Consider the following 26,981-nt stretch of genomic DNA (forward strand, 5'->3'; position numbering starts at 1 on the left):
CTGGCCAGCTGACTACAGTTACAGCACCCTGCCGAAGCAAAGGCTGAACTGCAGCCCAGACTACAGGAATTACAGTATTTTTATTTGCAAAAACCACAAAGTTACAAAACCTTAATTCCCAACACAGTATAGTATCAGTACCTTCCTATCTATGTATTTTAGGAACAGAGAGTACAGCATATTGAGAAGGGGCCATGAGACCATATCTCAAGGCCTGGCCTGATGTCAGTACCTTCCTATCTATGTGTTTTGGGAACAGACAGCACAGCGCGCCCCGTCTGGCTGAAGTGCCAGATATGCAGCCCAGTACATTGTGACCCAACCATAAAATTATTTTCGTTGCTACTTCATAACTGTAATGTTGCTACTGTTATGAATCATAATGTAAATATCTGATATGCAGGATGGTCTTAGGCAACCCCTGTGAAAGGGCCGTTCGACCGCCAAAGGGGTCGCAACCCACAGGTTGAGAACCGCTGAACTCAGAGCTTTCTTTCTGGAATCATTTTACCTACCATCTTCATAAAGTATGTCCTTTAGAATTTTCTTTAAACAAAGTGGGAAGTCTGCAGTTGGAACTTCTGTCCATTGGTTGCCTCCCCCACACACCCCAACTGGGGCTGGGGAATGAACTCGAAACCCAGGTTCATGCCCTGGACAGGGAATTGAACCAGTGACCCTTGGGTCTACAGGCCGATGCTCTAACCACTGGGATGCTGTCCAGGGCTACTGTAGTTTTAAAATTTGGTTTTGTGTTTTTCTTTTTAGAATTTAAATTTTTCTCTAAATCTGCTATTTTGTGGTGTTTTGTTTCTTTGTGTATCTGTCTTTAAATGTTTATCATTATATTTAAGACATTAGTTTTAGGAAATATTTGAGACATAGAATGGTGATTACTTTCTCCAGGAAAAATTTTTTTGTCAGAACCGGGGAACATTACCACTCAGAGACAGCCTTAATATAAGGTTGAGGCTTGTGTTTCTCTGACCACCCTCATGATAAAGCCCCAGCTGAAAATCTACACAAAGGTTAATTTTCTTTCCTTCACTCCTTTTTTTGACACATGTGATTGTTTTGTGAGCATATATATGTTTTTATTGATTTTAGAGAAAGAGGAAAGGAAAGGAGGAGAGAGAGAAACATGGATATGAGAAACGTTGATCAGTTACCTCCTGCACACACCCCAACCAGGGATCAAACCCACAACTCAGGCATGGTGACTTTTGGTGCATGGGACGATGCCCAATCAGCTGAGCCACACCGGCCAAGGCCCTTTCATTCATATATATATATATATATATATATATATATATATATATATATAGAGAGAGAGAGAGAGAGAGAGAGAGCAAAAGTGGAGATTTATTGAAGAAGTACAGACTCCTAGTGGGGAGGGGGAAAGGGTCCCTCCTTTCATTCACTCTTAACCTGAATGTATAGCCTTGAATACTTGTATGTTTTTAATATTTACATATATAATTATAAAATCAGGCTTGACACCTCAGGTAGATCAGGTAAATTCTGGTCTTCAATTTCTGTCACCCTTGACCCAGGAAGTTGCATATCTGCATCTCAAATTGGCAGCTATTTTAGCATACATCCTGAGAATAAAAGCATCTTTGAATTCTGGACTTACCTTTCCAGATTCTGGCCTTAGATTTTGACCTTCTATCTGTTCATCATCTTGTTAGCTTTTTGATGCTTTGAAGATTATGTTTTTCATATTACATGTAGCTTTCTTAGTTTTCCTCAGCAGAATTATCTAGCATGCCATAATTAAAAGCAGAAGTCATAATTGTTTTCATTTTTACCTGCATCCTAGCTTTTATTGCATGCATACCAATTTCAGCAATATTCCTGGAGTGGAGCAGGAGACTGTTTCCATCAGGTATCATGTAAGCAATACTGTAATTGCCCTAAAAGAAAATTAGTTTGGGCAATATTTTGACAGATTCCAACATATGAATCATGTTCTCTTTTAAAAAGCAATAATTGATTGTTAGTAAATTCTGCTGTTTTAGTATATGTAAAGTACACTACAGTAAGTCCTCACTTAACATTGTGGATAGGTTCCATGACTTAAAGCAAAATGACATGTAATAGAACTGATTTTTCCATGGGCTGATTGATAAAAAATAGTTAAGTTCCTATGGCATTGCATCAATGTTATAAAATGTTACTCGAGGACCTGCTGTATTAAGGTTTTGTCCTTGTTATTGTTAAAAGCATTCTTTTAAATACAGCTGAGACAGAAGTAGGTTTACAGTTGTAAATGAAACAGAATGCATTCTTATATTTTCCAATTAATTATTGTGTTATTTTCTATACAACTGTAAACCTACTTTAGCCCTACCCTATATGTAATTGCTGCTATTCCATCATATTTAAATATTTTGTGTAGGCATATGACAAAATTGTTCCATAGTTTATCTTTGAAGAATAATGATAAAATAACCCAAGTCTCTTTTTGTTATGTCTGGTAATATTCTTACAATGTGCTCTAACTACTTTTTAAAATACAACAAAAGAGGATGTATAAAAAAAATAAGTACTTGGTTATTCCTAAGTTACCCATAGTCTTCTCCATATCTGTTTCATTCTCAGTGATAATTACATGGTGCTTTTTAAAGCTGATTTTCAACTGCATAAGTGTTTTTTGAATGAATTGAATAAGTACTGTTTGTTTTTCCATATCTAAATTGCTGATTACAGGATAGAGAAATAGCACATTTAATAATAATTATAACCACTGCAGAAGTTTACCCATACAACAATAAATGTGCATATATAAAAATTCACTGATAGAGTTTGAAATATAAGGAGATTTTCATTTAGTTTAACATTTAGAATGTTTATTTGTGGTTCACAGTCAATAGTAACATTGACAGTCAATCCAAATGATGTGTTTTATTCATAATCCTGCTGTTGACATGCTGCATAGATTCAATACTAACCTGTGAGATCACAAGATCATTGATTGCTCCTAAGATTAGGGTTGCCAGAAATAATGTAGGTGTATTCACTTGACTTTGATGCAACTCTAGTGAATGTTTTCTGCAATTCTATCCTTTCCATACATTTCTCTTTTGTAATAATATTGTTTTGTAGAGTGACAGTGATCATAGGTTTTTTAAAAAAATCATAGGCTTTTAAAAGTATTTCACTATATAATTTAAAACTGTTATCTTTTTACCACAGAGTGTTCAAGCAAGTAGAATTTTAATTGAGAATTTTTTATCTGAAAGCAAGGAAAGTGTCATTGCTTTAAGTCAGCGTAGCAGAAGTCTGAGGGTATGTATACTTTTAATTCTGAATTGTAGGTTGGTTGTTTTATCTGCCTATAGCTCAGATAATATTTCTAGAAATCCTGAAATTATTTCTTGGTGCTTCTCCAATCCAGAAAATGTCTCACAACATTTGCTGGTGTCTTTGTTGAGAGCACATTTTCTCTTTTGAAACATGTTGTCTTCATGACCCCCACAAGATGTTATTTACTAATCAATGGCAGGGTATCTGCTATGAGTTTTCCTAAAATTTCTAAAACTTCTGGTTTTGTAGTCACCACTTCTTGCCTAGGTCCTCAATGATCAAAGGAACATGATTATAAGGGTTTTTATAATGAGGAATTGTTCATGGCCATGAAACAGAGTAAAACTGAATTCTCTAAATGGCAATTAGACTTGTGTTCATCTTTATCACTACAGTGTATCCAAGTAAGTGAATTAAATAATACACACAGTCATGGAGGAGATTGTGACTGAGACCAATTTATATAATTGGTCTAATAAGTTTCCTGAATATTATGGGGATAAGCAAGAAACAGTTATTTTTCTCTCATTAGTGCCTTCAGCACTCTACTCCCCTTGGATGATATCTTGGGAAGCTAAGTAGAGAGTCTTAGTCCCATGGGACAAATCAAATCCCTATTCTAGTCAGTTAACTAGACTATATGTCCATGCCTTTTCCCATATAGTCGGGTAATACTTTTTTTTTTGAGGGGATAATATTTCTATTTAATATAGACCACTCTCTTTCTATTTTCCTTGTAGCACTTATTAAATGTTTATCCTTATATATGTTTGATCTTTGTTTCCCTCACCAGCCTGGGGTCATATCATTCTTGTTCACTGTTTTATCCATAACACCTAGAGTGGTGACCATCACATACAAAATAATTGAACCAACAAATGACACTTTCTAGTTTGAAATGCCATTTGCACTTTCTAGACTACTGTAGTAGCAGTACCTATACCTACCTGTCAGATAATTCCCATTTTTAGTAGCAGCTTCTTCCAATCTATCCTCCTTCCTGCCCCTGCTATATATTCTTAAAACACAGGTATGATTATGTTACTTATGTCTTAACAAACTGAATAATTCCACCTACCAAATAAAGTTAGAGTGCTTGACTAAGTCTCATAACCTGGCCTCAAGTATATTTTCTATCCTATTTCCTAGTATATTTCTGCCTCCATGTAGCCTCTATGTACCTGTACTCTGTCTGCACCAGAGTCTGTGGGGACCAAAATCCCAGCACTTGGATACTTCTAGGTTCATGTTTAGGCTATTCCATTGGCCTGGGATGTTCGCAATCCCTTCTCAGTCCATAGAAATGTCATGGCCTTTCACAACCAACCCTGATGCTACGTACCTCTTTAAGCCAGTCTGTTAAGGTTCTTTTCCATTCAGAATTGACCTCTCTCTCTTGGGTTTTTTCACATCTGATTTATGCCATCTCACTGCCACAGCCAATTTGGATTATAGTTATTTCTTTATGCCTGTTTCTACCATAATAGTGGTCGAGGTCATGGAACAAACTGATATACTTCCCAACTCTTTTAATATAATAGTAAGAGATAATAAGTGATAACATTTGTGTGCTCCTGTGGAGTAGAAGGTTGAAGTTACTCATGATTAGAGGTGAGTGTTCATGGGGCAGTAGTTGCTCCAGGTTCCACAATTACAGCTCCAGGGCTAAGGGGATTAATGGCTCAGCATATCCACAGCACATTCACACGCATCTGTGCCACTTATGCCAACCGGAAAAATGCACATAGCACTTTACACAGAGCAGATACTAACTAGTTAAATTTTAAAAAAGAATTTCAAAATCAATGAGTAGATTTTATGTTCTGCTCTTCTCTGTCAATTTAGTGACTTCAAAATCAGTACGAACCTTACTTAATCAGTCTTTCTGCATTTTGTTAACTTACCTAAGCAGTTACCAATAGTCAACTGTCATATATTTTAGTTTAACACATAGTATCTACAGCCAGTGTATAATTACCCTTTTAATTTTTCTTTATTGATGATTTTAGAGAGACAGAAAAAGGAAGAGAGAGAAACAGAGATTGAGAGAGAAAATATATCCATTTATTGTTCCATTTATTTATGCATTCATTGGTTGCTTCTTGTATGTACCTTGAAGGGGGATCAAACCCACAACCTTGGCACATTGGGATGACACTCTAACCAACTGAGCTACCTTGCCAGGGCCTAATTACCATTTTATTATTTCAGATATTGTCCCAAAGAAAATCTTTATCATGTGAAAATATCCCAAAAGATTTCAGCACACCATCTTCAATATTAAAGGTATGATGATTTTTCCGTTTTTATTATTCAAAAGAAATATTTATCTTACTAGTAATAATCACCACCTGTGCTTTTTTTGTTTTTCTGAAATATGGGGCTGGTTGTTTCATCCAGAGTTGATTGAAAGTTTGGATTTGAGTGTGTATCTGGTAGCCCATGTATGATTGTGGTTGGTGATTCCAAGTTAAAATTTTCAGTGGCACTTGGAAGTATCTCATAGTCATAGTTTGACTTTACCTGGTATATTATAAATCAAGTCACTTACAATATTGACCTACACTTGCATCATGCACACAATTTTAAAACAAAGCAATGGCCAGAAAGTGATAAATGGAAGAGCAAAAAATAAATAAATAATAAATCCTATATAATAAAAGAGAAACATGCAAATTAACTGTCCCTATGCTATGCTCAAGCCACGCCCACAAGCCACACTCACCAGCCAGTCAGAAGCGAGCATGCAAATTAACCCAACTAAAATGGCAGCAGCCAAGGAGCTGGAGTGAGCAGGAGGCTTGGGTTGCCCTCGGTGATGGAGGAGGCCAAGCTTCCCACCTGCTCTGGCCAGCCCTGGGCTCCGCTCAAGGCTACAAAGTTTCAAATATAGAAGATAAATAAATCCCAGATACCTGCTTCCAGCTGACCATGACCTCTGCTCAAGGAGGGGCTGGGAGCCTGGGTTGCCAGAGCAACCCAGGCTTCCAGCCAGACCTGGGCTCTGCTCAAGGCTACAAAGTTTCAATTATAGAAGATAAATAAATCCCAGAAAAGAAAAAAAAAGAAAAAACGGAGAGGCTGGGAACTTGGGTCACTGGGGGGCATGGCCAGCCTGAAAACGGCTATCAGCCCCTCACCAAGTAGGCACCCCAGTGGGAACCTCCACCCTGAAGGTGGTGTGCCCAGCCTGAAATGGCCCTCAGCCCATCACCCAGGCTAGCCACACCCCCATTGGGTGAGGGTCCCTGCTGGGGTGTGAAGCCAGCCTGAAAATGGCCATCAGCCTCTCACCCAGGCTGGCCAGGCACCCCAGTGGTGACCCCCTCCCTGAAGGGGGTGTGGCTAGCCTGAAAACGGCCCTCAGCCTCTCACCGAGGCTGGCCAGGCATGCCAGTGGGACCCCTACCCTGATCCAGGACACCCTTCAGGGAAAACCAGCCAGCCACCACCCATGCACTAGGCCTCGATCCTATATAATAAAAGGGTAATATGCAAATTGACCATAACAGCAGCACGCCTGGGAATGACTGGTCACTATGACACACACTGACCACCAGGGGGCAGACACTCAATGCAGGAGCTGCCCCTGGTGGTCAGTGCGCTCCCACCAGGGGAGCTCTGCTCAGCCACAAGCCAGGTTGATGGCTTCCAGCATAGAGGTGGTGGCAGGAGCCTCTCCCGCCTCCTCAGCAGCACTAAGTATGTCCTACTGCAGCTTAGGCCTGCTCCCTGCTGGCAAATGGACATCCCCTGAGGGCTCCTGGGCTGCCAGAGGGATGTCTGACTGCCCAGCTTAGGCCCGATCCCCTGGGGAGCGGGTCTAAGCCAGCAGGTGGACATCTCCCGAGGGGTCCCAGACTGAAGGAGGGCACAGGCTGGGCTGAGGGACCACCCTGTGTGCACAAATTTTTGTGCACCAGGCCTCTAGTAAATAAATAAATGGTAGAGCAAGTACTTTAAACCCACACCTCTTCTTACCAAATGAAAAGGACTTCCTCTTTACCAAGAATACATAGGCATTTCTGAGCAGCTGGTTCTTACCTTGAGTGGCATTGAGCCTTAGCTCCAAGGTGTTTCCACGCTCCCCCTCCCCACAAAATCTGATAGCTTTCTTGATTCTCCACATCAGTTGCCTCTAACCTGCTTGTAATTTGCCTAACTTTATCCTGCTCCTTATTATATTTCTGATATTCTTCTTTCTTATTGACTTGTTGATTCCTCTGTTTTGTATCCCTGGGCACTGACACTATTCTTAAAATTTATTTTATTTACATATATTAGTTTTATGTATACAATAATTATTTGATATTTGTATATACTGTGAAATAATCACCACAGAAAGTCTAGTTAACATCCATGACCATATAGTTATATATTATTTTCTTGTAGTGAGAACTTTTAAGATCTACTTTCTTAACAAATTTGAAATATGCAAGACAGTATTTGATGCTATAATGCTGCACATTACATCCCAATTAACTTTATAAACTTTTTAAGAACATTAAGAATACATGATTTGCCCTAACCAGTTTGGCTCAGTGGATAGAGCATTGGCCTGCAGACTGAAAGGTCCCAGGTTTGATTCCGGTCAAGGGCATGTACCTTGATTGCAGGCACATCCCCAGTAGGGAGTGTGCAGGAGGCAGGTGGTCGATGTTTCTCTCTCATCTATGTTTCTAACTCTCTACCCCTCTCCCTTCCTCTCTGTAAAAAATCAATAAAATATATTTAAAAAAAGAATACATGATTTAAAATTTTTTTCAATAGTGACCAAACTACATTAATAGTAATTGTAATTAAATTAATTTTACATGTACATCAACTAAATTGATTTTATTTTTTTCTGCCTCTTTGTTTCCTCATTAAGAAGAGAACAAATTCTGCATTTGAATTGATTAAGGAGATTACCAAAGCTCCAATAGAGGTTAAGAATGACATGGAAAGCAATATAAAAGAGGTGCTGTTTCAGAAAGCTAAGGAGTTGGAGCGTCGTCAGAAGCTTGAGCAAAATGAAACTGAGGAAACCATCACTGTGAAAGAAAATATAGATAACATCTTAGATACCATGGAGGACAGTCACAGTCTGAGAAATCTGTCTATTTCTCTCATTGAAGCATCTAGAAAAGCTGGCATTAGTTACATTGTTTACCCCAAGAAAAAGATGAAATGGAAGAAAGCATTGAAATTCTCTAAACTTTCAATTGTGTTGGCTGAGTTATCCAAGCCTCCAAAAATTCTAAGCAGGTTTTGTTTAATCAATAATTATTATATTTAAGAAATGCATTGTGGTTTTGGATTTAACTTTATAAACACACTCATTGAATGTGGGGCTGATATAAGGGCATGAAGTAAGACTAAATCAATTTGATGGCTAACTGAAATCTTTTAGTAGAAAAAAATAAAATCTGTTATTTTTCCGAAGTTAGTTAGGACCAAAACCCAACCACTGCTCCAAACAAATACCACCCATTCAAAAGCCAAAATAGATTGCTGAAGTTGAATATTTAAAAAAATTTTAAACTATTGAATTGAGTAATAAATCCAGATAGACAAATTGTTTTTTGTATGTTATGAGCCCTAATTCAGAGATCAACACAAATAATTTTTCTTCCACTTTGGAAGTAATAGTATCATGTTTAGAAATATGGAGGGACCTAAATTAACAACAACAAAGTCCCGGTATGTTAATACTTAAGTGTTCAGGACATAACTTTCTGATGACCCAGGCATTGTCAAAATAGTTTCCAAAAAGCTGTGGGCTTTGTTCTCTTTCAGTATCCCCGAGTTGCAATAAATACTTCATTAAACTTATGCCCTTTTGAAAAGTAAAGACTTTCCTGATGATAAGAGAGTGACAAATGTGTTGTTCACTTTATAAATGATTGCTAATTCTGAAAAGGGTTCATTATATGTTAGTGTGGTAACTTACTGCCCTTTAGAAGACTGAGACTGGGAATAATCCTATGTAGGTGTAAGCAGGTAGAGATCAACCTTAGTGGAGAATGCCATTCAGGTACCAAGTTCTCTGTGCACTAAAGTTTGTTTCCCCTGCAACAAATATATCTGGAAGGTTTTTTGTTAGATCATTTTTAGAAGACTTTAGGTAGGTTTTTCTATGTTGACAAATGTTTTGGATCTGAATCAGAAGATTGCTTATACATTTTTGATACATTTTCTCTTTTCAAAGTATTATGAATTTCACCATCCTAGAAAGGATACTACACAGCACCATTTTGGCTGTGCACCTGTCCTTTGGCTGTGCACTGAAGTGATTTCTATCTATTAGTATATAAAGGATAATAGCAGATTCAACACTGCTTTGGTGGGATGTTTCCTGCTTCCTGGTCCTTTGTCATCCTATCTAATAATAGACAAACATGGTAATTGACCATGCCTTCGCTACACCTCCCATTGGCTAATCAGCGAGGTATGCAAATTAAATGCCAACAAAGATGGCGGTTAATTTGCATACCTAGTCCCGAAGCAGCAGAGCAAAGACTGTAGCGGCTCCAGCGGGAGCAGCGAAGGCTTGAAGGCAGCTCCCACTGGAGCAAAGGCCTCAGTCCCGGGTGCCGGAGGAAAACTGGTGCTGGCAGCCAGGGGATGGGAAGGCCTATTGCCCGAATCTTCTCATGTAACAGGCCTCTAGTTTTGATTATAAAGTTTAACATGTAAAGAGATTTATTTGCTTTTTGCCCAACTGCAGGCTTAGTAGTTGATGTCATGGTTCAATTTCCGATCAGGGCACATACTCATGTTGTGGGCTCGATCCCACATTGGGGATGATGCAGGAGAGAGCTGAATAATGATTCTCTCTCATCACTGATGTTTCTATCTCTCTCATCCTCTCCTTTCCTCTCTGAAATCAATAAAAATGTATTTTTAAAAAATAAAGAGATTTATTTGCTTTTTAATAACTAAACTTGAAATTTGTATAGGCAGAGGTAGAGACAATAAAACAAACTATGGGAATATTGATCTAAGATAATACATTGGTAGAGCTTTCCTACTTTATTTTTTAAAAAAATCTTACATTAAATTACCACAGAATTATAGTATGAAATAATTGTTATTTTTAAAACAAATTTATGAAGCAACTTCAAAATTTTTTTATTTTTATAGGTTGAGATCTTTTTTTCACTAACCTTAACTTGGTTAACACAGAAATACCTTTCTTACCATTTTATATCAGCTCTTTAAGCTTGTTTAATCACATTCATTCTTGGCTAGCTCCCACACTTGGCTAGCACTTCCAAACTTGACCTCGTCCTGAAAGTGAATCTGTGGTTGCAATCCTGGTTTTCTTGGCCTGTCTTGCTTCACTACACAAGACAGGCAGATTTATTTTCTACAAGGAGGAGATGACTTATATTCCTAAGTACCATTAATCTGTAATTTTCCTAATGGTCAAGTATTGCTTTTAGTATATTATGTTGGTGGACAATATGGGATGGAATGGGTTAGTTCCAGAGATTTCCATTTAACCTTTATTATCATTATCTCCCTCAGTGTACAGCTTATGTAGTTATTAACTGATTTATTGCCACTACACATTCTAGGACTAGGGGAATTATCACAGGATGGTTCCATGTCTCATTAGATCCACGGTTAGGTGGGTTCAGGCCAAGATTCTTTCTACCACTTGGTCTTCATAATTCCCTAATTTCATTGATGGATTTCAGTGGCATTTATAGTGGGTATCTGTAGATCAGCATAATTTTTAGAGCCAGTATCTAATAAGTCCCAGAAGGGTTGGGTATTTACTCTTTCCAAGATCTTTGGAAGCTTTTGGGGAATAAGTCACTAAATATAGGGTGTCCCAAAAATGTATCTGCACACTTGAATAATTAAAAAGACAGTGTTTATTAAAATACATTTCATTTTCAAAATTGAGTTATTAGTTGTTAAAGTGTGTATACATTTTTTGGGACACCCTGAATAATTTGGCCACATAGCAAGATCCTTCCTCAATGGGGCCTGGCCTCCCTGTCAGGTTAAGAGGCTTTGGACTGTGAACTGACTTAGGTCTGAAAGTTGGGTAAGAGGTTTCACCTAGAGGTGAAAACCTTCTAGATGTTCTTAGATAAATAATAAGTAAAAGAACACCTTAGTGGGCTGCCCATCTATCTCATTTAGTTATTGCCACAGATCGTTGCGAGTTAAAATCCTGTGATTACTGTTCTGTCCCTGTGGTTTATTTTGGTAATTGTGACCACCAAATTCAGCTAATACACCAGAAATCAGTGTTTAACAAGTCTCTGGGTGACTTTGGTGAACAACAGAGAAATGGTAATTTTGTTTGTGGTTGAGTTGATTTATTGATTATAAAAGTAATTATATTTCTGTAGATTAAAAAGATTATTCTTTAAAACCTAGGTCAATGTCTCATGGAATCCTTCCAGAACAGAAGAAATATTTGCTCAAACTTCCTTTATATGATCGTCAATTTCGGTGCCCCAGCTTGCCTGCATATTTAAATTTTGACAAATTTGCCGAAAGTAAGGGAGGAATTCCAAAAGATAGTGACTTTCGAACATGGATTCTTGATATATTCTCTAAGAAAAAACCTCAGAAGACAACCCGAAAAGCGAAAGTTGTTAAAATAATTGTTCAGAAAGATGTGCCTGTCAAAGAGAAAGGACCACCAAAACTAGAACTGAATGATTCTTTGAAGTGTGATCTTCCTCCAGAAGTCATTAAACATTATGAATCTGAAGTGAAGATCTTGACTGAAGAAATAAATAACAAGACAACATATTCTGCATTTTCATATTGTAGGCGTGGCGCTCTGTATAGGAAACTGGGGAAGTTACAGAGTGCCATGGATGATCTACAGGAAGTAAGTTTTATTTAATCAAAATAACAATGTTAACAATTTAAACTTGCATATAACTATATAGTAATTTTTACTAAAATTTTAAACAATTAATTTGTAGTGTACCTTTGAGGTTGTAAAATTATATTTATTGACATTTTCAAATAATAAATATCAAAAGCACTAGATCTTATTTGTCAGATTGGGAGGCACTATTTTATATCATACACATACAAAGCCATTGGGATCAATAGTGCTTGAAATCTGATAGTATATTTTCCTTCAGTAAATCAACTTTAATTGAATTTATACATATATTTTCTAGGCTATATTCTTGGAACCATTGTTTCTCAATGCCTATTGGCACCGACATCTCATTTATCTTTTCCAAGACAAATTTAATGAAGCTTTGGATGATCTGAATTATATAACTAAATACAATAAAAATAATGCAGGTGGGTTGTCTGTGCAGACAGTTATACTAATTATATCTTTACCAAATCTGTGGTCATTTAATGGTACTATAAAGATACATAAATCAATAGACCCAGGTCTCCGAACAGGTTGTGACACTCCTAAGTTAAATTTACTACTGACATAAATTTAAGACTCATATGATCCTACATTATTTTCAAAATAATGGTTTGAAACGTGAAGTTTTTGGTATACATTACAATAAATTGGTTGCTTACTATTTATCCCAAGAGAAAAATGTCTTTAAAAATTTTTAGCTATAGAAGTGAGTCGCAAGTCTTTTCTTAACCACAGATCTCTGAATTAGATTGAAGTGTTCCTAAGACTTTTTGGTTGGATGAAATCTACACATTTGACCTTCTGTAACATATTCTAACCAACTCAAATTACTGCCCATGAAACTTTTTGGGAATGAGAAAATGTTATACTCATCTTCATATCCCAGCGTCCACCACATATCCCTAGAATGTATCATGAGCTTAAAACTGCATAAAATTTTGTGCCATCAAAATCTAACTTTTACTACAAACACTAAAAGATTTTGAAATATTTCAGACATTCAAAAAAGAAATAGTTAATTTCTGTTATTTTAAATTGAAATTGAAATTGAAAATGCTTTCAACCATAAATGATTATTTATACAGACTTTGAGAACAAATTTTTTATTGTTGGGGGTGGGGAACACCCCCACAAAATCCTTGCCATAAATGGTTAAGAAAGTATAATATTCTAAGACTGGAGTTTTGGAGAAAGAGGGATTAATCTTAAAAATTTTTCCTTTAAAAGGACTATACCACTAAATTGTGCCTTTTATATTTTCTTTAGAGGCATATTTGTCAAAGGCAGAAATTTTCAGGAAAAGAAAAGAAGTTACTCTGGCAATTCTAAATTATTCCAAGGCAATCAAGTTGAAGCCCAGGGATGCTGATATATATTTCAGGAGGGGTGAGATGTATGAATTAACAAACAAATTCCTGGCCATGGATGACTTTTCTACAGTAAGTTGTATCACATATAATGCTGCCATTATTTATATATTTTAGTTTATGATATTCTCATCCTAATATTATAGCAAAGTGTTGTATAATCAAAATTATTTATTACAGGTTAGGACCCAGGGCATTCATTATGGAATTGATATTACTACTTTGTCAAATAATTTAAAACTATTATTATTAGTGAATGAATAGATTCAATCAAAGAGTTGGATTTTGGAGATTTGAGTCAATCCTGAGGAGGGTTTGACTTTTCCAGGAAACCTTTGAAAATTGCTTCTTCCCTTTAAACAACAGAGGAAACCATTTTCCACTTAACTCTTGAGACACAGCTGATTCTCTTCTGTCGCAAAACCATCTGCTTCTAAAGAAGCTGTGCTTATTGCTCACTCATTCATTCACGAACAAATATTTATTGACTAAGGCATTCTATAATGTAGTGAATAAAACTTCATGAATAAAATAGACATGCTTCTTGCTTATATGGAGCCTATAGTTTAAAGGACAGACATTAAAGAAATAAATACATAGGTAAATATATAATTACAAATTATGATAACTCCTATTAAGAAAATAAAAAAGATGGGGGAGTAATTTATATTTGCTATGGGATATCAGGGAATTCCCTTCAAGAAGTGAACTTTTGGCTGAATTGTACATTGAGACTCTATATAATCAGGCAAAATATTCCTCTGATTGCACAATAATTTTAACCTTGATCTCCTGACTTTTAACTCTAAATTCTTAGTTCTTAGTACAGTTGTGAATTTAGAAGTTATTTACATAATTTATCTTTTCATTTTCCCAACTGCCATGTTTCTTAATCCTTGATGGTTAGTCATACACTTGACATTATTTTTGCTTCAAGAGATTATAAGTTTGATAACCTCTGATCTTAAATAAAATCTTTTCAATACTATTTTCTTTTGAAGATATTGAAATCATTAGATTACCTATTTTATTCATTTCTTCTATCTGGCACCAATAATTTAAAAATTGACTAATGAAGTAACATTAGGCCAAACAAACTTCAATATCTTTAGGTTTTTTTGTTTCCTTATTTTAAAAATAATAATAATAATTGTTATTATTATTACTTGATAATTTTTATACTTCTCCCCACCCTCACCCCTAGTATCAATGGTGAGGAGCTTTATAACTGAGTATACAATGATGCAGTCTGTTTACTCTATTGTCTATATGTCAATATGAAATGAATAAATCATGCCAATACCAATTCATTTGCTTTTACCATTTTAAGGATTAGATTAATTCATATTTTATTTGATAGAATCAGCCTTGGTCTATTCAGTCTAATATGTAGACAGTCTAATATGTATTATCTTTAATTGGGATAAAATGCTGAGAATATATTGGGGTAAAATTGATAGAGCCAATATAACACTAAGTGAACAAGTCACTTATGAAATTTTATCTGTAAAAATTTCAGTGGGGTGAAGCCTTGGTTGCTTGTACATGCCATTTTAGTTCTCTTTCAGAAAACCTCCTCTTTCTAGAACTTGATGATAAGTGAATTTCCTAAAGATGTGGTATTTAAATGCAAATCTAAAAATTTTTGCATCTTCAGTACTTTGCTTTTATATAATCTGAAGTTTAAAATGTGGCTATAGCCTATTTAATTTCTATGGGGTTATATATTTTTCTTGTTTGTCCTTTCCCCATTATGTGATTTGTTTTTGTTTCTCCCCTCCAACCTGACACCCCTCCCCATGCAGTGCATTTTTTATGATCCCAAAAGAATAGCTGCATTATTGAAGCGTGGAATGTTTTACTATGAAAATGAAAACTGGAATGCAGCCATACATGATTTTACAGCCTTGTTAAATGTAGATCCCCAAAATTCTCAAGCAAGGTAAGAATTATTTTACATGTAATTTTTGAAATTATAATATTTTTTGAAATACATTCTCAGGAAAGCAAATTGCTTGAAATACATCAGACAGCCTTTTAAAAATATGTATCTATTTTGAGTGACCTCAGTGAAGAAAATCTTTACCCTAACAGTAGTGGTTAATTTAATTTAATAAGCCATAAATTTAGAGTTTCATTAGCATTTTCTAAATATTAGTTACATACATGTGCTGGGGGATGGAAATGGGCCCGGAGAAGTCAATGGGGAAAAAAGGAGACATATGTAAAACTTTCAACAATAACTAATTTAAAAAATAAAAATAAATCAAAAAAGAGAAAAAAGAATAAAAATAAAATCTTTAAAAATTGAACTATAAAAATAAATAAATTCTAGTTACATTATTAGTTTTTAATGCATTGGCTTATGTTTTTATTCTTTGAATATATTTTTATATTCTTTGTATTCAATGAGTACAGAGAACTATTCATTTAGGTTTCTGTAATACAGTAGGGCCTTGACTTACGAGTGTCCCGACTAACGAGTTTTTTGAGATACCCGCTGTCTCTCGGCTGATTTTTTGCATTGAGTTGATAGAGTAATTTGAGTTAACGAGCTCCTTAAGAAGCTCCTTAACAAGCTCGGTCTTGGAACGAATTAAACTCGTAAGTCAAGGCCCCACTGTATCTTTTATTTTTATCTATCTATCTATCTATCTATCTATCATCTATCATCTATCTATTTATTTAGAGGAAGGTAGAAGGAGAGAGAGATAGAAACATCGATCGGCTGCCTCCTACTGGTAAGTTGAGCCCACAACCTGGACATATGCTCTGACCAGGAATTGAACCTTTGACCTCTTGGTGCATGGGATGACACCCAACTAACTAAGCCACACGGGCCAGGAATAACAGAATTCTCCTTTTGTTGCTTTTAATATAAGTTTTGTTATGAAGAGGTTTAAGAAATGTGTATATAGTCATAACTGCTCATCTTTTCACTCACAATTTTTGTTTAATATTAAAATTTTTATAGTAAAATAAAGCATCCATCCAGAAAAGCATACAAGATACAAATGTACAGCTTAATGATTTACCACAATAGAAATACCTGTGTAACTATCACCAGGTTAAGGAACATTTCTAGCAACCTAATAATCCCTTGTTCCTTTGCTTCCCCCAGAAGGTTACCACTGTCCTCACTTTTATTTTAATAATTTTGTTGTAGTTCTTTATAGTTTCATTATGTAAGTATGTGTCCCCAAACACACTTAGTTTAGTTTGCCTGTTTTTTTGAACTGTATATAAATAGGACTAGAGGCCTGATGCACAAAATTTGTGCAAGGGGCTTGGCCCTTGCAGCCCCAGCTGCCTCCGGCCCTTGCAGCCCCAGCTTCGTCCAGATGGTCATTCTGCTGTTAGGTCTAATAAGAATATTAGCTCTTTATTATATAGGACTAGCGGCCCGGTGCACAAAAATTTGTGCATTCGGCGGGGGGGGGGGGGGGGGGTTCCTCAGCCTGGCCTATGCCCTCTTGCAGTCTGGGACCCCTCAGAGGATGTCCACCTGCTGGCTTAGGCCCACTCCCTGGGGGAATGGGCCCAAGCTGGCAGTCAGACATCCCTATGGAAGCCCAGCAGCCCTCGGGGGATGTCCACTTACCAGAAGGGAGCAGACCTAAGCTGCAGTCGGACATCCTTAGTGCTTCTGAGTAGGCAGGAGAGGCTCCCGCCACCACTGCTGTTCTGGCAGCCATCAGTCTGGCTTGTGGCTGAGCAGAGCTCCCCCTGTGGGAGCGCACTGACCACCAGGGGACAGCTCCTGCATTGAGCATCTGCCTCCCTGGTGGTCAGTGTGTGTTATAGTGACCAGTCATTCTGCTGTTAGGGTCAATTTGTATATTACCCTTTTATTATATGGGATAGAGGCCTGGTGAATGGGTGGGGTCCGGCTGATTTGCCCTGAAGGGTGTCCTGGATCAGGGTGGGGGTCCCACTGGGGTGCCTGGCCAGACTGGGTGAGGGGCTGATGGCTGTTTGCAGCTGGTCACACCCCCTTCAGGGTGGGGGTCCCCACTGGGGTCCCTGGCCAAACTGGGTGAGGGGCTGATGGCTGTTTGCAGGCTGGTCAAGCCCCCCCCTCCCCCGTGGGGACCCTCACCCCATGGAGGTTTGGCCAGCCTGGGTGGGGGGCTGATGGCCATTTTCAGGCTGGCCAAGCCCCTCCAGCAACGGAAGTTCCCAGACTCTCCTTTTTTTCTTTTTTCTTTTTTATTCTGGGATTTATTTACCTTCTATAATTGAAACTTTGTTGCTTTGAGTGGAGCTCAGAGCCACCGCGGCAGCTTGGCTTCCTCCATCATTGGGTCAAGCAAGCCTCCTTCTTTCTCCAGCTCTGTAGCTGCTGGCCGCTATCTTGGTTGGGTTATTTTGCATATAGTTGCTCTGATTGGCTGGTGGGCGTGGCTTAAGGCATAGTGAAGGTATGATCAATTTGCATATTTGTCTTTTATTAGTGTAGATCATACCATAGTATTCTTTCACACTTTTTTGGCTGAATATTATGTATATTAAAGGTGACTCTGGTTTACTCCTTTTCATTTTTTACTAGTGGCCTGGTACACGAAATTCATGTACTTGGTGAAGGGGTCCCTCAGCCTGGATTGCAAGAGGGGCCAGGGAGAGATATGAGAGGTTGGCTAGCCAAGGAGGGACTGTGGGAGGGATCCAAGGCATGTCTGGCCCATCTTGCTTAGTCCTGATCGGGCGGACCCCAGCAGCAAGCTAACCTACCAGTCAGAGTGTCTGCCCCCTGGTGGTCAGTGCACATCATAGTGAGCAGTTGAGCAACCTTAGCACATCATTAGCATATGCTTTGATTGGTTGAATGGACGACCGAACACTTAGCATTTTAGACTTTTAATATATAAGACTAGTAGCCCTGCGCATGAATCCATGTGCCAGTAGCTCGCCAGTAGCTCTCTGCTGCCCTCCAGTAGCTCTCCACCTGCTGCCCTGCCCTCCTGTAGCTCCCCCGCTCCCCCTCATAGCTTTCTGTCCAGCCCCCTCCTGTAGCTCTCCGCTGACTGCTTGTAGCCAGTAGCTCACTGCCACCCTCCAGTAGCTCCTCCTGCCCCCCCCACCTCCCCTCATAGCTTGCTGCCCTGCCCCCTCCTGTACCTCTCCACCACCCGCTTATAGCTCATTGCCCCACCCTCCTGCTGATCCGTGATCTGGTTGTTATGCGGTCGGTTGTTACGCTTCACGGCGTAACAACCATTTGCATATTGCATCTTTATTATATAGAATAGTATTCAGTTGTATGAATATAATTTACTTATCCAGTCTACTGTCAATGAACATTTGAGTATTTCTAGTTTTTGATCATTATGAATATTGTTTCCTTCAACATTCTTGTATATGTGTCTTGTACACACATATAGTAGTTCCCCCTTTTATGTGGTTTCACTTTCCTTAGTTTCAGTTACCTGTGATCAACCGGGATGTAAAAATTGTAAATGGACAAGCCCAGAAGGAAACAATTAATAAATTTTAAATTGCATGCTTTTCTGAGTAGTGTGATGATATCTTGTGCTGTTCTGCTCCATCCTACCTGGGACGTGAATCAGACCCCGTCCTGATTGGTCATTACATGGCGGCATTCTTGCCAATTTGCATATTCCTCTATTATTAGTATAGATTCCTGTTTCAATTTTTTTTCTGTGATGTACTTCTAAGAATCTCATGCTCACAGGTTAATTTTGAAATCTGATAAATGCCTTTTGATCATTATATGTTTTTAGATAGGATATTATTAAACTATACTGAGTTCTCTTTGTCTTTACTTTTTAAAGTTTTTTCATCTATATTCATAGTAAAATTGTTCACTAGGTTAGTAGTCAGACTTTGATTTCAGAATTTGACTACTTTCTGAAAATGAATTATGCCTTTCATCTTCTTTTCTTAGAAATATGTCCTTTAGGATTGGATAATTTTTCTTTCTTGAAAGTTTAAAATAACTCACTTCTAAAAGTATACCATTTGAAAAGATGGAAAACGTTTTTGAACCTCTTTAAAAATTATTCTCTAGTTATTGCTCTATTCTGATTGTCTACTTCTTGATTGAAAGGGGGATTAGTTGCAGGAAGGAATCAAATTAGCTGGAGAACTAGAAGGTTAATACAAGGTATTGTAAGATGCTGTTATCTTGTGGACTGGGCTTATATCCCATTTTAAAGAATTTGGCTTATCCCATTGTCAAAGGGGAGCTGTAAAAAGTTTTTGAAAAATAGATCTGTATTATTTAATGATCAAATACTACAACTCTAGAACTAGGAATGGAGACAGAAGTAGCCCAGGTGTGAGCTGAGGGTCACTGTAGGTCAGTACTTCAGATGAGGATCTGAAGAATTGAGGTAGTAAAAATGAAAGAAGGAACAGAGGGAAAAGTCAGTATGTTTGCATATTTGACATGACTTAATGACACCCCAAAAATATTACTGGAGGCTTATTCTGTAAGATTTTAAGTTCAGGATCATATATATTTAGTAATATTTTCTAGAAATCAGAAATAATTAACAAATAAATATAAAGCCCTTGTTGGTGTTTCTCAGTAGTTAAAGTGTTGGCCTACATATTGAAGGTTCATAGGTGCAATTATCAGTCAAGAATACATACGTCCTTTGCAGGTTTGTTCTGCTGCCTGGTCTGGTTGCATGTAGGAGGCAACCAATTGATGTGCCACTCTCACATCAATTTTTCTCATTCTCTCTCCCTCTCACTCTTCTCTCCCTTCTTCCCATCTATTCCCTCTAAATATCAAGGAGGAAAAAATAACCTCAGGTGAGGATAAAAATAAACCTATCTATACTAATTAAAGGATAATAGGCTAATTAGACCAGATATCTTCCGGACATCCTTCCGGACAAAGCCATGGTGGTGGGGTCAAGGCAGAGGCAGTTAGAGGCAATCAGGCCAGCAGGGGAGAGCAGTTAGGGGATCAGGCTGGCAGGCAGGTGAGCAGTTAGGAGTCAGTGGTCCCGGAGCAAGAGGGTGCAGGCTGGGCTGAGGGACCCCCCCCCCCCGCCGTGCACAAATTTCGTGTACCGGGCCTCTAGTCTAATAAAAGAGAAACATGCAAATTGACTGCACCTCTGCTACGCCCCAAGCCACACCCACCAGCCAATCAGAGTGGCTATATGCAAATTAACCCAACCAAGATGGTGGCTGGCAGCCATGGAGCTGGAGCAAACAGGAGGCTTGGTTGCCCTGGCAATAGGAGGAAGCCATGCTTCCCGCCTTCCCTGGCCAGCTGTGGCCTTTGCTCAAGGCAACAAAGTTTAAATTATAGAAGATAAATAAATCCCAGATATCTGCTTCCAGCCAGCCTCCACTGGAAGCTTGGGTGGCTGGGATCCATGGCCAGCCTGCAAACAGCGATCATACTCTCACCCAGGCTGGCCACACCCTCATGGGGTGAGGGTCCCTGCTGGGGGGCTTGGCTAGTCTGCAAACAGCCATCAGCCCCTCACCCAGGCTGGCCAGGCACTCTAGCAGGGACCCTCACCCTGAAGGGGGTGTGGCCAGTCTGAAAACGTTCCTTAGCCCCTCACCCAGTCTGGCCAGGCACCCGAGTGGGACCCCCACTCTGATCCGGGACACCCTTCAGGGCAAACTAGCTGACCCCCACCCATGCACCAGGCCTCTATCCCAGTGGTCGGCAAACTCATTAGTCAACAGAGCCAAATATCAACAGTACTTCTTCAAAATAGACTCACCCAGGCCGAAAACCAACTTCTGTGCATGGGCCACGAAGTTTCAACCGCACTGAACCTGCGTGCCCACAAGTGGTATTTTGTGGAAGAGCCACACTCAAGGGGCCAAAGAGCCGCATGTGGCTTGTGAGCTGCAGTTTGCTGACCACTGCTCTATCTTATATAATAAAAGGGTAATATGCAAATTGACCCTAACAGCAGAATGACTGGGAATGACTGGTCACTATGACACACAATGACCACCAGGGGGCAGACGCTCAATGCAGGAGTTGTCCCCTGGTGGTCAGTGCGCTCCCATAGGGGGAGCTCTGCTGAGCCACAGCCAGGCTGATGGCTGCCAGTACAGCAGTGGTGGTGGGAGCCTCTCCTGCCTCCTCAGAAGTGCTAAGGATGTCTGACTGCAGCTTAGGCCTGCTCCCCCTGACAAGTGGACATCCTCTGCTGGCTTCTGGGCTTCCAGAGGGATGTCTGACTGCCAGCTTGGGCCCATTCCCCCAGGGAACAGGCCTAATCCAGGAGGTGGACATCCCCCGAGGGGTCCCAGACTGCAAGAGGGCACAGGCTGGGCTGAGGGACTCCCCCTACCCCCCTGAGTGCCCAAATTTTTGTGCACTGGACCTCTAGTATATATATAAAAGCCTAAGCGACTGTTCGACTGTTCTATGTTCAACCAGTAACTATGACACACACTGACCACCAGGGGCAGATGCTCAATGCACTGGCATGGAAACATGGAACAGACTGATTAATCTCAGCGAGATGGGGGAGGGCAGGAAGAGCTTAACCAAAGATCTTATATGCATACTAGAGGCTTGGTACATGGATTCGTGCACCTGTGGGGTCCCTCAGTGTGGCCTGTGGGGATCGGGCCAAATCCGTGCACTGGGCCTCTGACATCCACCTAGGGGTCCCAGATTGCAAGAGGGTAAAGGCCAGGTCGAGGGACCCCACAGGTGCATTAATCCGTGCACCAGGCTGCTAGTAAATAAATAATACTTATATTCATTAGAAAATAAATTAGACGCCTTTCTTTAATTTCTTTTTTTTAATTAAATTTTTATTGTTGAAAGTATAACATATGTCCTCTTTTCCCTCCATTGATCCCTTCTAGTTCACTCCCACCCTTCCCCCCAGGCCTTCACCACCCTATTGCCTGTGTTCGTGGGTTATGCATATATGCATACAAGTTATTTGGATAATCCCTTCCTACCCACCCACCCTTCCACACCTTCCCTCTTAGATTCTGAATTCTGTTCTATGCATTTATGTCTCCGGATCAATTTTGTTCATCAGTTTATTTTACTCATTACTCATTATTTTACTTCCACATATGAGTGAGATCATGTTGAGTCGAGGTTTTTTTTTTAATTGAGCAGAATGTAAGAGTGATTTTTTTTCCTGGGTTCTTGTCCAGATGGATTCAAAAAATGAAGCCATAGACAAAAGGTGGTAGGTGAGAAGTTCAGAAACTTTATTGCAAGAAGAAGAACTTGATTGCAAATAGATACTATATCTAAAACTCCTAATTTTAAGCTTTCTAATTCTAAGACTCTGTCTCTCCTAAGGAGGTTGGCCACTGCTTTCTTTGTCTTGAGGCATTATAAAAGCTGTAGTTCTTTGTCTCCTCATGACACTTTTTAATTGGACTCTTCCCCAACTTAGGACCCTGTGCTTTCCTCATTGGTCACTCTACGAAGGCCAAAGCCCGCATCATGCCCCCACTCCTTCTTTCCCCTTATTTTGCAACATTCTTCTATCCTAGGTGAAAATGTTTCCTTTTTCCTGATATTTTGTGTCTTTTCTTTGTCCTTCACATATTCATCTTATCTGTTCAAGTTGGAGTTACTTTGACCTACCTTATGGTACCTAGAAACCTTATCCTGCCAAACATTGAGACTGAAACTGCTGGCTTCTCAGCTTAGGGAATACAACAGACCTTTTTTCCTTTCTTCCTTTCCCCCTCCCTTTCTGTTTTCTCTTATTAGGGTGTTGTTGTTTTTTTTGGTTTGTTGTTTTTTAACCATTTGCTAATGTCCTTGGTTTATGGCTGTTTTAATTGTTCAGGCCAAGATGCCTCTATCCTCTCTGGACCCCTGCAGGAAGTCATTCATTGTTTTCACTAGCAGAGAGGTGTGGACAAGGATCCCGGAAGGCTGGCAACCCTTGAGCTCTGGCAATGGTGAGGGCTGTGCACCCACTATCAGTCCAGACAATGGTAGCTGAAGCAACTGCCCCATTTACTATTATGTAAATCCTTGCTGATGGGCTAGTCTGCCTATTACTGGAAATTGCCTGCCTAAGGGCTATGGGTGTATCCCAAACCAATAAAAGGTTGGTGAGGCCTGAGCACCAGTGGAAGTCTTTCCTCTTGAGTTGGACTTGTCCGTCTGGCCCCCCAGTATTTCCAAATTATCTCTTGTCTCTTCTCTTTTATTTGTGTGTGGCTCCTCTTCCAGATCCTGAACCCTGAACCACACGGGAAGTGGGGGAACAAACTTTACACAGACCTCCTCCTTTTCTGTTTACCTAATTAAGCTAGCTAGATACCCTTATTAATGTGATACTTGTCAGACTCTGACTGGCTTATTTCTCTTAACATAATACTCTCTAGTTCACTCCATGCTGTCTCAAAGGTAAGAGATCCTTTTTTTTTAACTGCTGTATGGTATTCCATGGACTAAATATACCAAAGCTTTTTTATCCACTCATCTACTGATGTTCACTTGGCTGTTTCCAGATTTAGCTATTGTAAAATGTGCTTATATAGGGATGCATATATTCTTTCTGATTGGTGTTTCTAGTTTCTTAGGATATATTCCTAGAAGTGGGATCATTGGGTCAAATGGCAGTTCCATATTTAATTTCTTGAGTAAACTCCATACTGTTTCCATAATGGCTGCACCAGTCTGCATTCCCACCAGCAGTGAATGAGGGTTCCCTTTTCTCACATCCTCACCAGCACTTGTCATTTGTTGATTTGTTGATGGTAGCCTTTGTGACAGGTGTGAGGTGATATCTCATTGTTATTTTAATTTGCATCTCTTAGATGATCAGTGACTTTGAGCATTTTTTCATATATCTCTTGGCCATCCGTATGTCCACTTTGGAGAAGTGTCTATTTAGGTCCTTTGCCCATTTTTTAATTGTATTGTTTGTCTTCCTTTTGTAAAGTTGTATGATTTCCTTATACATTTTGGATATTAAGTCTTTATGGAATGTGTCATTGCTAAATATGTTCTCCCATACAGTGGGCTCCCTTTTCATTTTGTTGATGGTTTCTTTTGCTGTGCAGAAGCTTCTTATTTTGGTATAGTCCAATGTGTTTATTTTCTCCTTAGTTTCTTTTGCCCTAGGAGATGTATTGGTAAACATATTGCTATGAGAGATGTCTTAGATTCTGCTGCCTATGGTTTCTTCTAGGTTTCTTATGGTTTCATGACTTTTATCCATTTTTAATTTATTCTTGTATTTGGTGTAAGTTGGTAGTCTAGTTTCATTTTTTTGGGGGGGGGGCATGTATCTGTCCAATGTTCCCAACACCATTAATTGAAGAGATTATCTTGACTCCATTGTATGCTCTTGCCTCCTATGTCAAATATTAATTGAGCATAATGGCTTAGGTCGATTTCTGGGTTCTCTGTTCTGTTCCATTGGTCTACATGTCTGTCATTATGCCAGTACCTGGCAGTTTTGATTACAGTCGTTTTGTAGTATAACTTGATGTCTGGTATTGTGACCCCTCCAACTTTGTTGTCCATGTCCATTGGTTAGGCCTATATGCTTGCATATAAGTCCTTTGGTTGATCTCTCCCCCTTACCGCCACCCTCCCCTACCTTCCCTCCAGGGCCCGACAGTCCAATCAATGACTTTCCCTCTCTGGATCAGTCCTTGTTCATTAGTTTATGTTGTTCATTATATTCCACAAATGAGTGAGATCATGTGGTATTTATCCCTTAAAGAATATCTTTCAGCATTTCATACAATCCTGGTTTGGTGGTGATGAACTCCTTTAGCTTTTCCTTATCTGTGGAGCTCTTTATCTGACCTTCAATTCTGAATGATAGCTTTACTGGATAAAGTAATCTTGGTTGTAGGTTCTTGGCATTCATCACTTTCAATATTTCTTGCCACTCCCTTCTGGCCTGCAAAGTTTCTGTTGAGAAATCAGCTTGTAGGTAACTAACTGTTTTTCTCTTGCTGCTTTTAAGATTCTCTCTTTGTCTTTAGCCCTTGGCATTTTAATTATGATGCGTCTTGGTGTGGTCTTGTTTGGGTTCCTTTTGTTTGGGGTTCTCTGTACTTCCTGGACTTGTAAGTCTATTTCTTTCATCAGGTAGGGGAAGTTTTCTGTCACTATTTCTTCAAATAGGCTTTCAGTATCTTGCTCACTCTCTTCTTCTGGCACCCCTATAATTCAGATGTTGGTACGCTTGAAGTTGTCCCAGAGGCTCCTTACACTATCTTCATTTTTTTTTATTCCTTTTTCATTTTGCTTTTCCAGATAGGTGTTCTTTGCTTCTTCATATTTCAGATCTTTGACTTGATTCTTGGGATCCTCTTGTCTGCTGTTGAATCTCTGTATATTATTCTTTATTTCAGTCAGTGTATGTTTAATTTCTGACTGGTCTTTTTCCATTTTTTTTGGCATTCTCATTAAGATCCTTGAAGGTCTCACTAAGTTCCTCGGAGGTTCATAGAAGATTCTTGAGTAACCTTATAATGGTGGTTCTATGTCCTCCATTAGTTTGCTTTCCTCCATTTCTTTCATTTGTGACATGTTTCTTTGTCTTCGCATTTTTGGCTGACTGTGAGGACCCACTGTGTCTATAAAAAGAACTGCTGTGCTGGAGACACCCTTATGCGGTAGGACTTGCTTCAGTGGGGCTTTGGTGCTCACTGAGTCGGCTTCTGGAGTGTGTCCCTTATAGATGTGAGGAGTTGAAATCTAGTATCTGACCCAGAGTACCCTGGCTCCTGGATCTCCAAGTCAACCACTGTGTGGCTCCACCCAGCAGGGACTATAGCAATATCAACAGATTTCTCCTCTTTGTTTGGAGTTTGAAAGTTTTGGAGCTCTCTGATTCACTGCAGGTTGTTAGGCTGCAAAAGCGCAGGTGCCTCATTTGTGCCACCAAGCACAGCTTGGGAGGGGATGTAGTAGGGCGGGATCTCAGAGAGTTCCCACGGCGGGGCAAACAGCAATGGTGTCCTCAGCGACCCTGTGACTCTGACTCCACGACTCCCTGCGTGCTGCACGCCCCCACAGCATCAATGATCCCTGTGAGCAGCTCTGTGAGAAAGTCACCTTCGCTTTCCGACCCACTGCAAGACAATCCCGTTTCTCCCTGTAGGAGCCTGGGACCCCAGCATCTCGCCGTAAATGAGTTCAGTGTGTTCGAGAGCTTGTGCCCTTCTGATTGAAAAAAACCACGCACCAAGGTGCAGCAGCCTCACCTGCGCCCCTGTACCTCTGTTCTTGGCGCCTCTCCCTTCCCACTTGGTCTCAATGCGCTTTTTTCTTTCCTTCTAGTTGTAGAACTTCCACTCGATCAGCTTTCCCGTGGTTCTGGATAATAGGTGTTTTGTCTTATAGTTGTGGTTTTAACATTGGTGGGGGCAGCACATACAGGTTTGTACCTTATGCCGCCATCTTGGTTCTCCTTCAGATGTTTTTTTAAATTGTTTTCCTTTTTGTTTCTCTGATTGAGTGATTTTTCCAACCCTATCTTCTAATTCATTGA

At 39.4% G+C, this 26,981-nt stretch overlaps 1 protein-coding gene across 1 annotated transcript in view; it reads left to right on the forward strand.

Moving 5' to 3' along the window:
- Positions 1 to 26,981, forward strand: part of TTC6 (tetratricopeptide repeat domain 6) — a gene marked incomplete at both ends in the record, with an annotated part of 261,680 nt that overhangs the window by 169,825 nt on the left and 64,874 nt on the right. Inside the window, 6 exons of the mRNA XM_081098882.1 lie at positions 3,199 to 3,291; positions 8,180 to 8,556; positions 11,689 to 12,151; positions 12,453 to 12,582; positions 13,427 to 13,599; positions 15,333 to 15,469. Coding sequence (XP_080955008.1) covers positions 3,199 to 3,291; positions 8,180 to 8,556; positions 11,689 to 12,151; positions 12,453 to 12,582; positions 13,427 to 13,599; positions 15,333 to 15,469 — 1,373 coding nt within the window. The remainder of the gene's footprint in view (positions 1 to 3,198; positions 3,292 to 8,179; positions 8,557 to 11,688; positions 12,152 to 12,452; positions 12,583 to 13,426; positions 13,600 to 15,332; positions 15,470 to 26,981) is intronic.

This window comes from Myotis nattereri, assembly GCF_964212035.1.
Source record: "Myotis nattereri genome assembly, chromosome: 1".
NCBI lineage: Eukaryota > Metazoa > Chordata > Mammalia > Chiroptera > Vespertilionidae > Myotis > Myotis nattereri.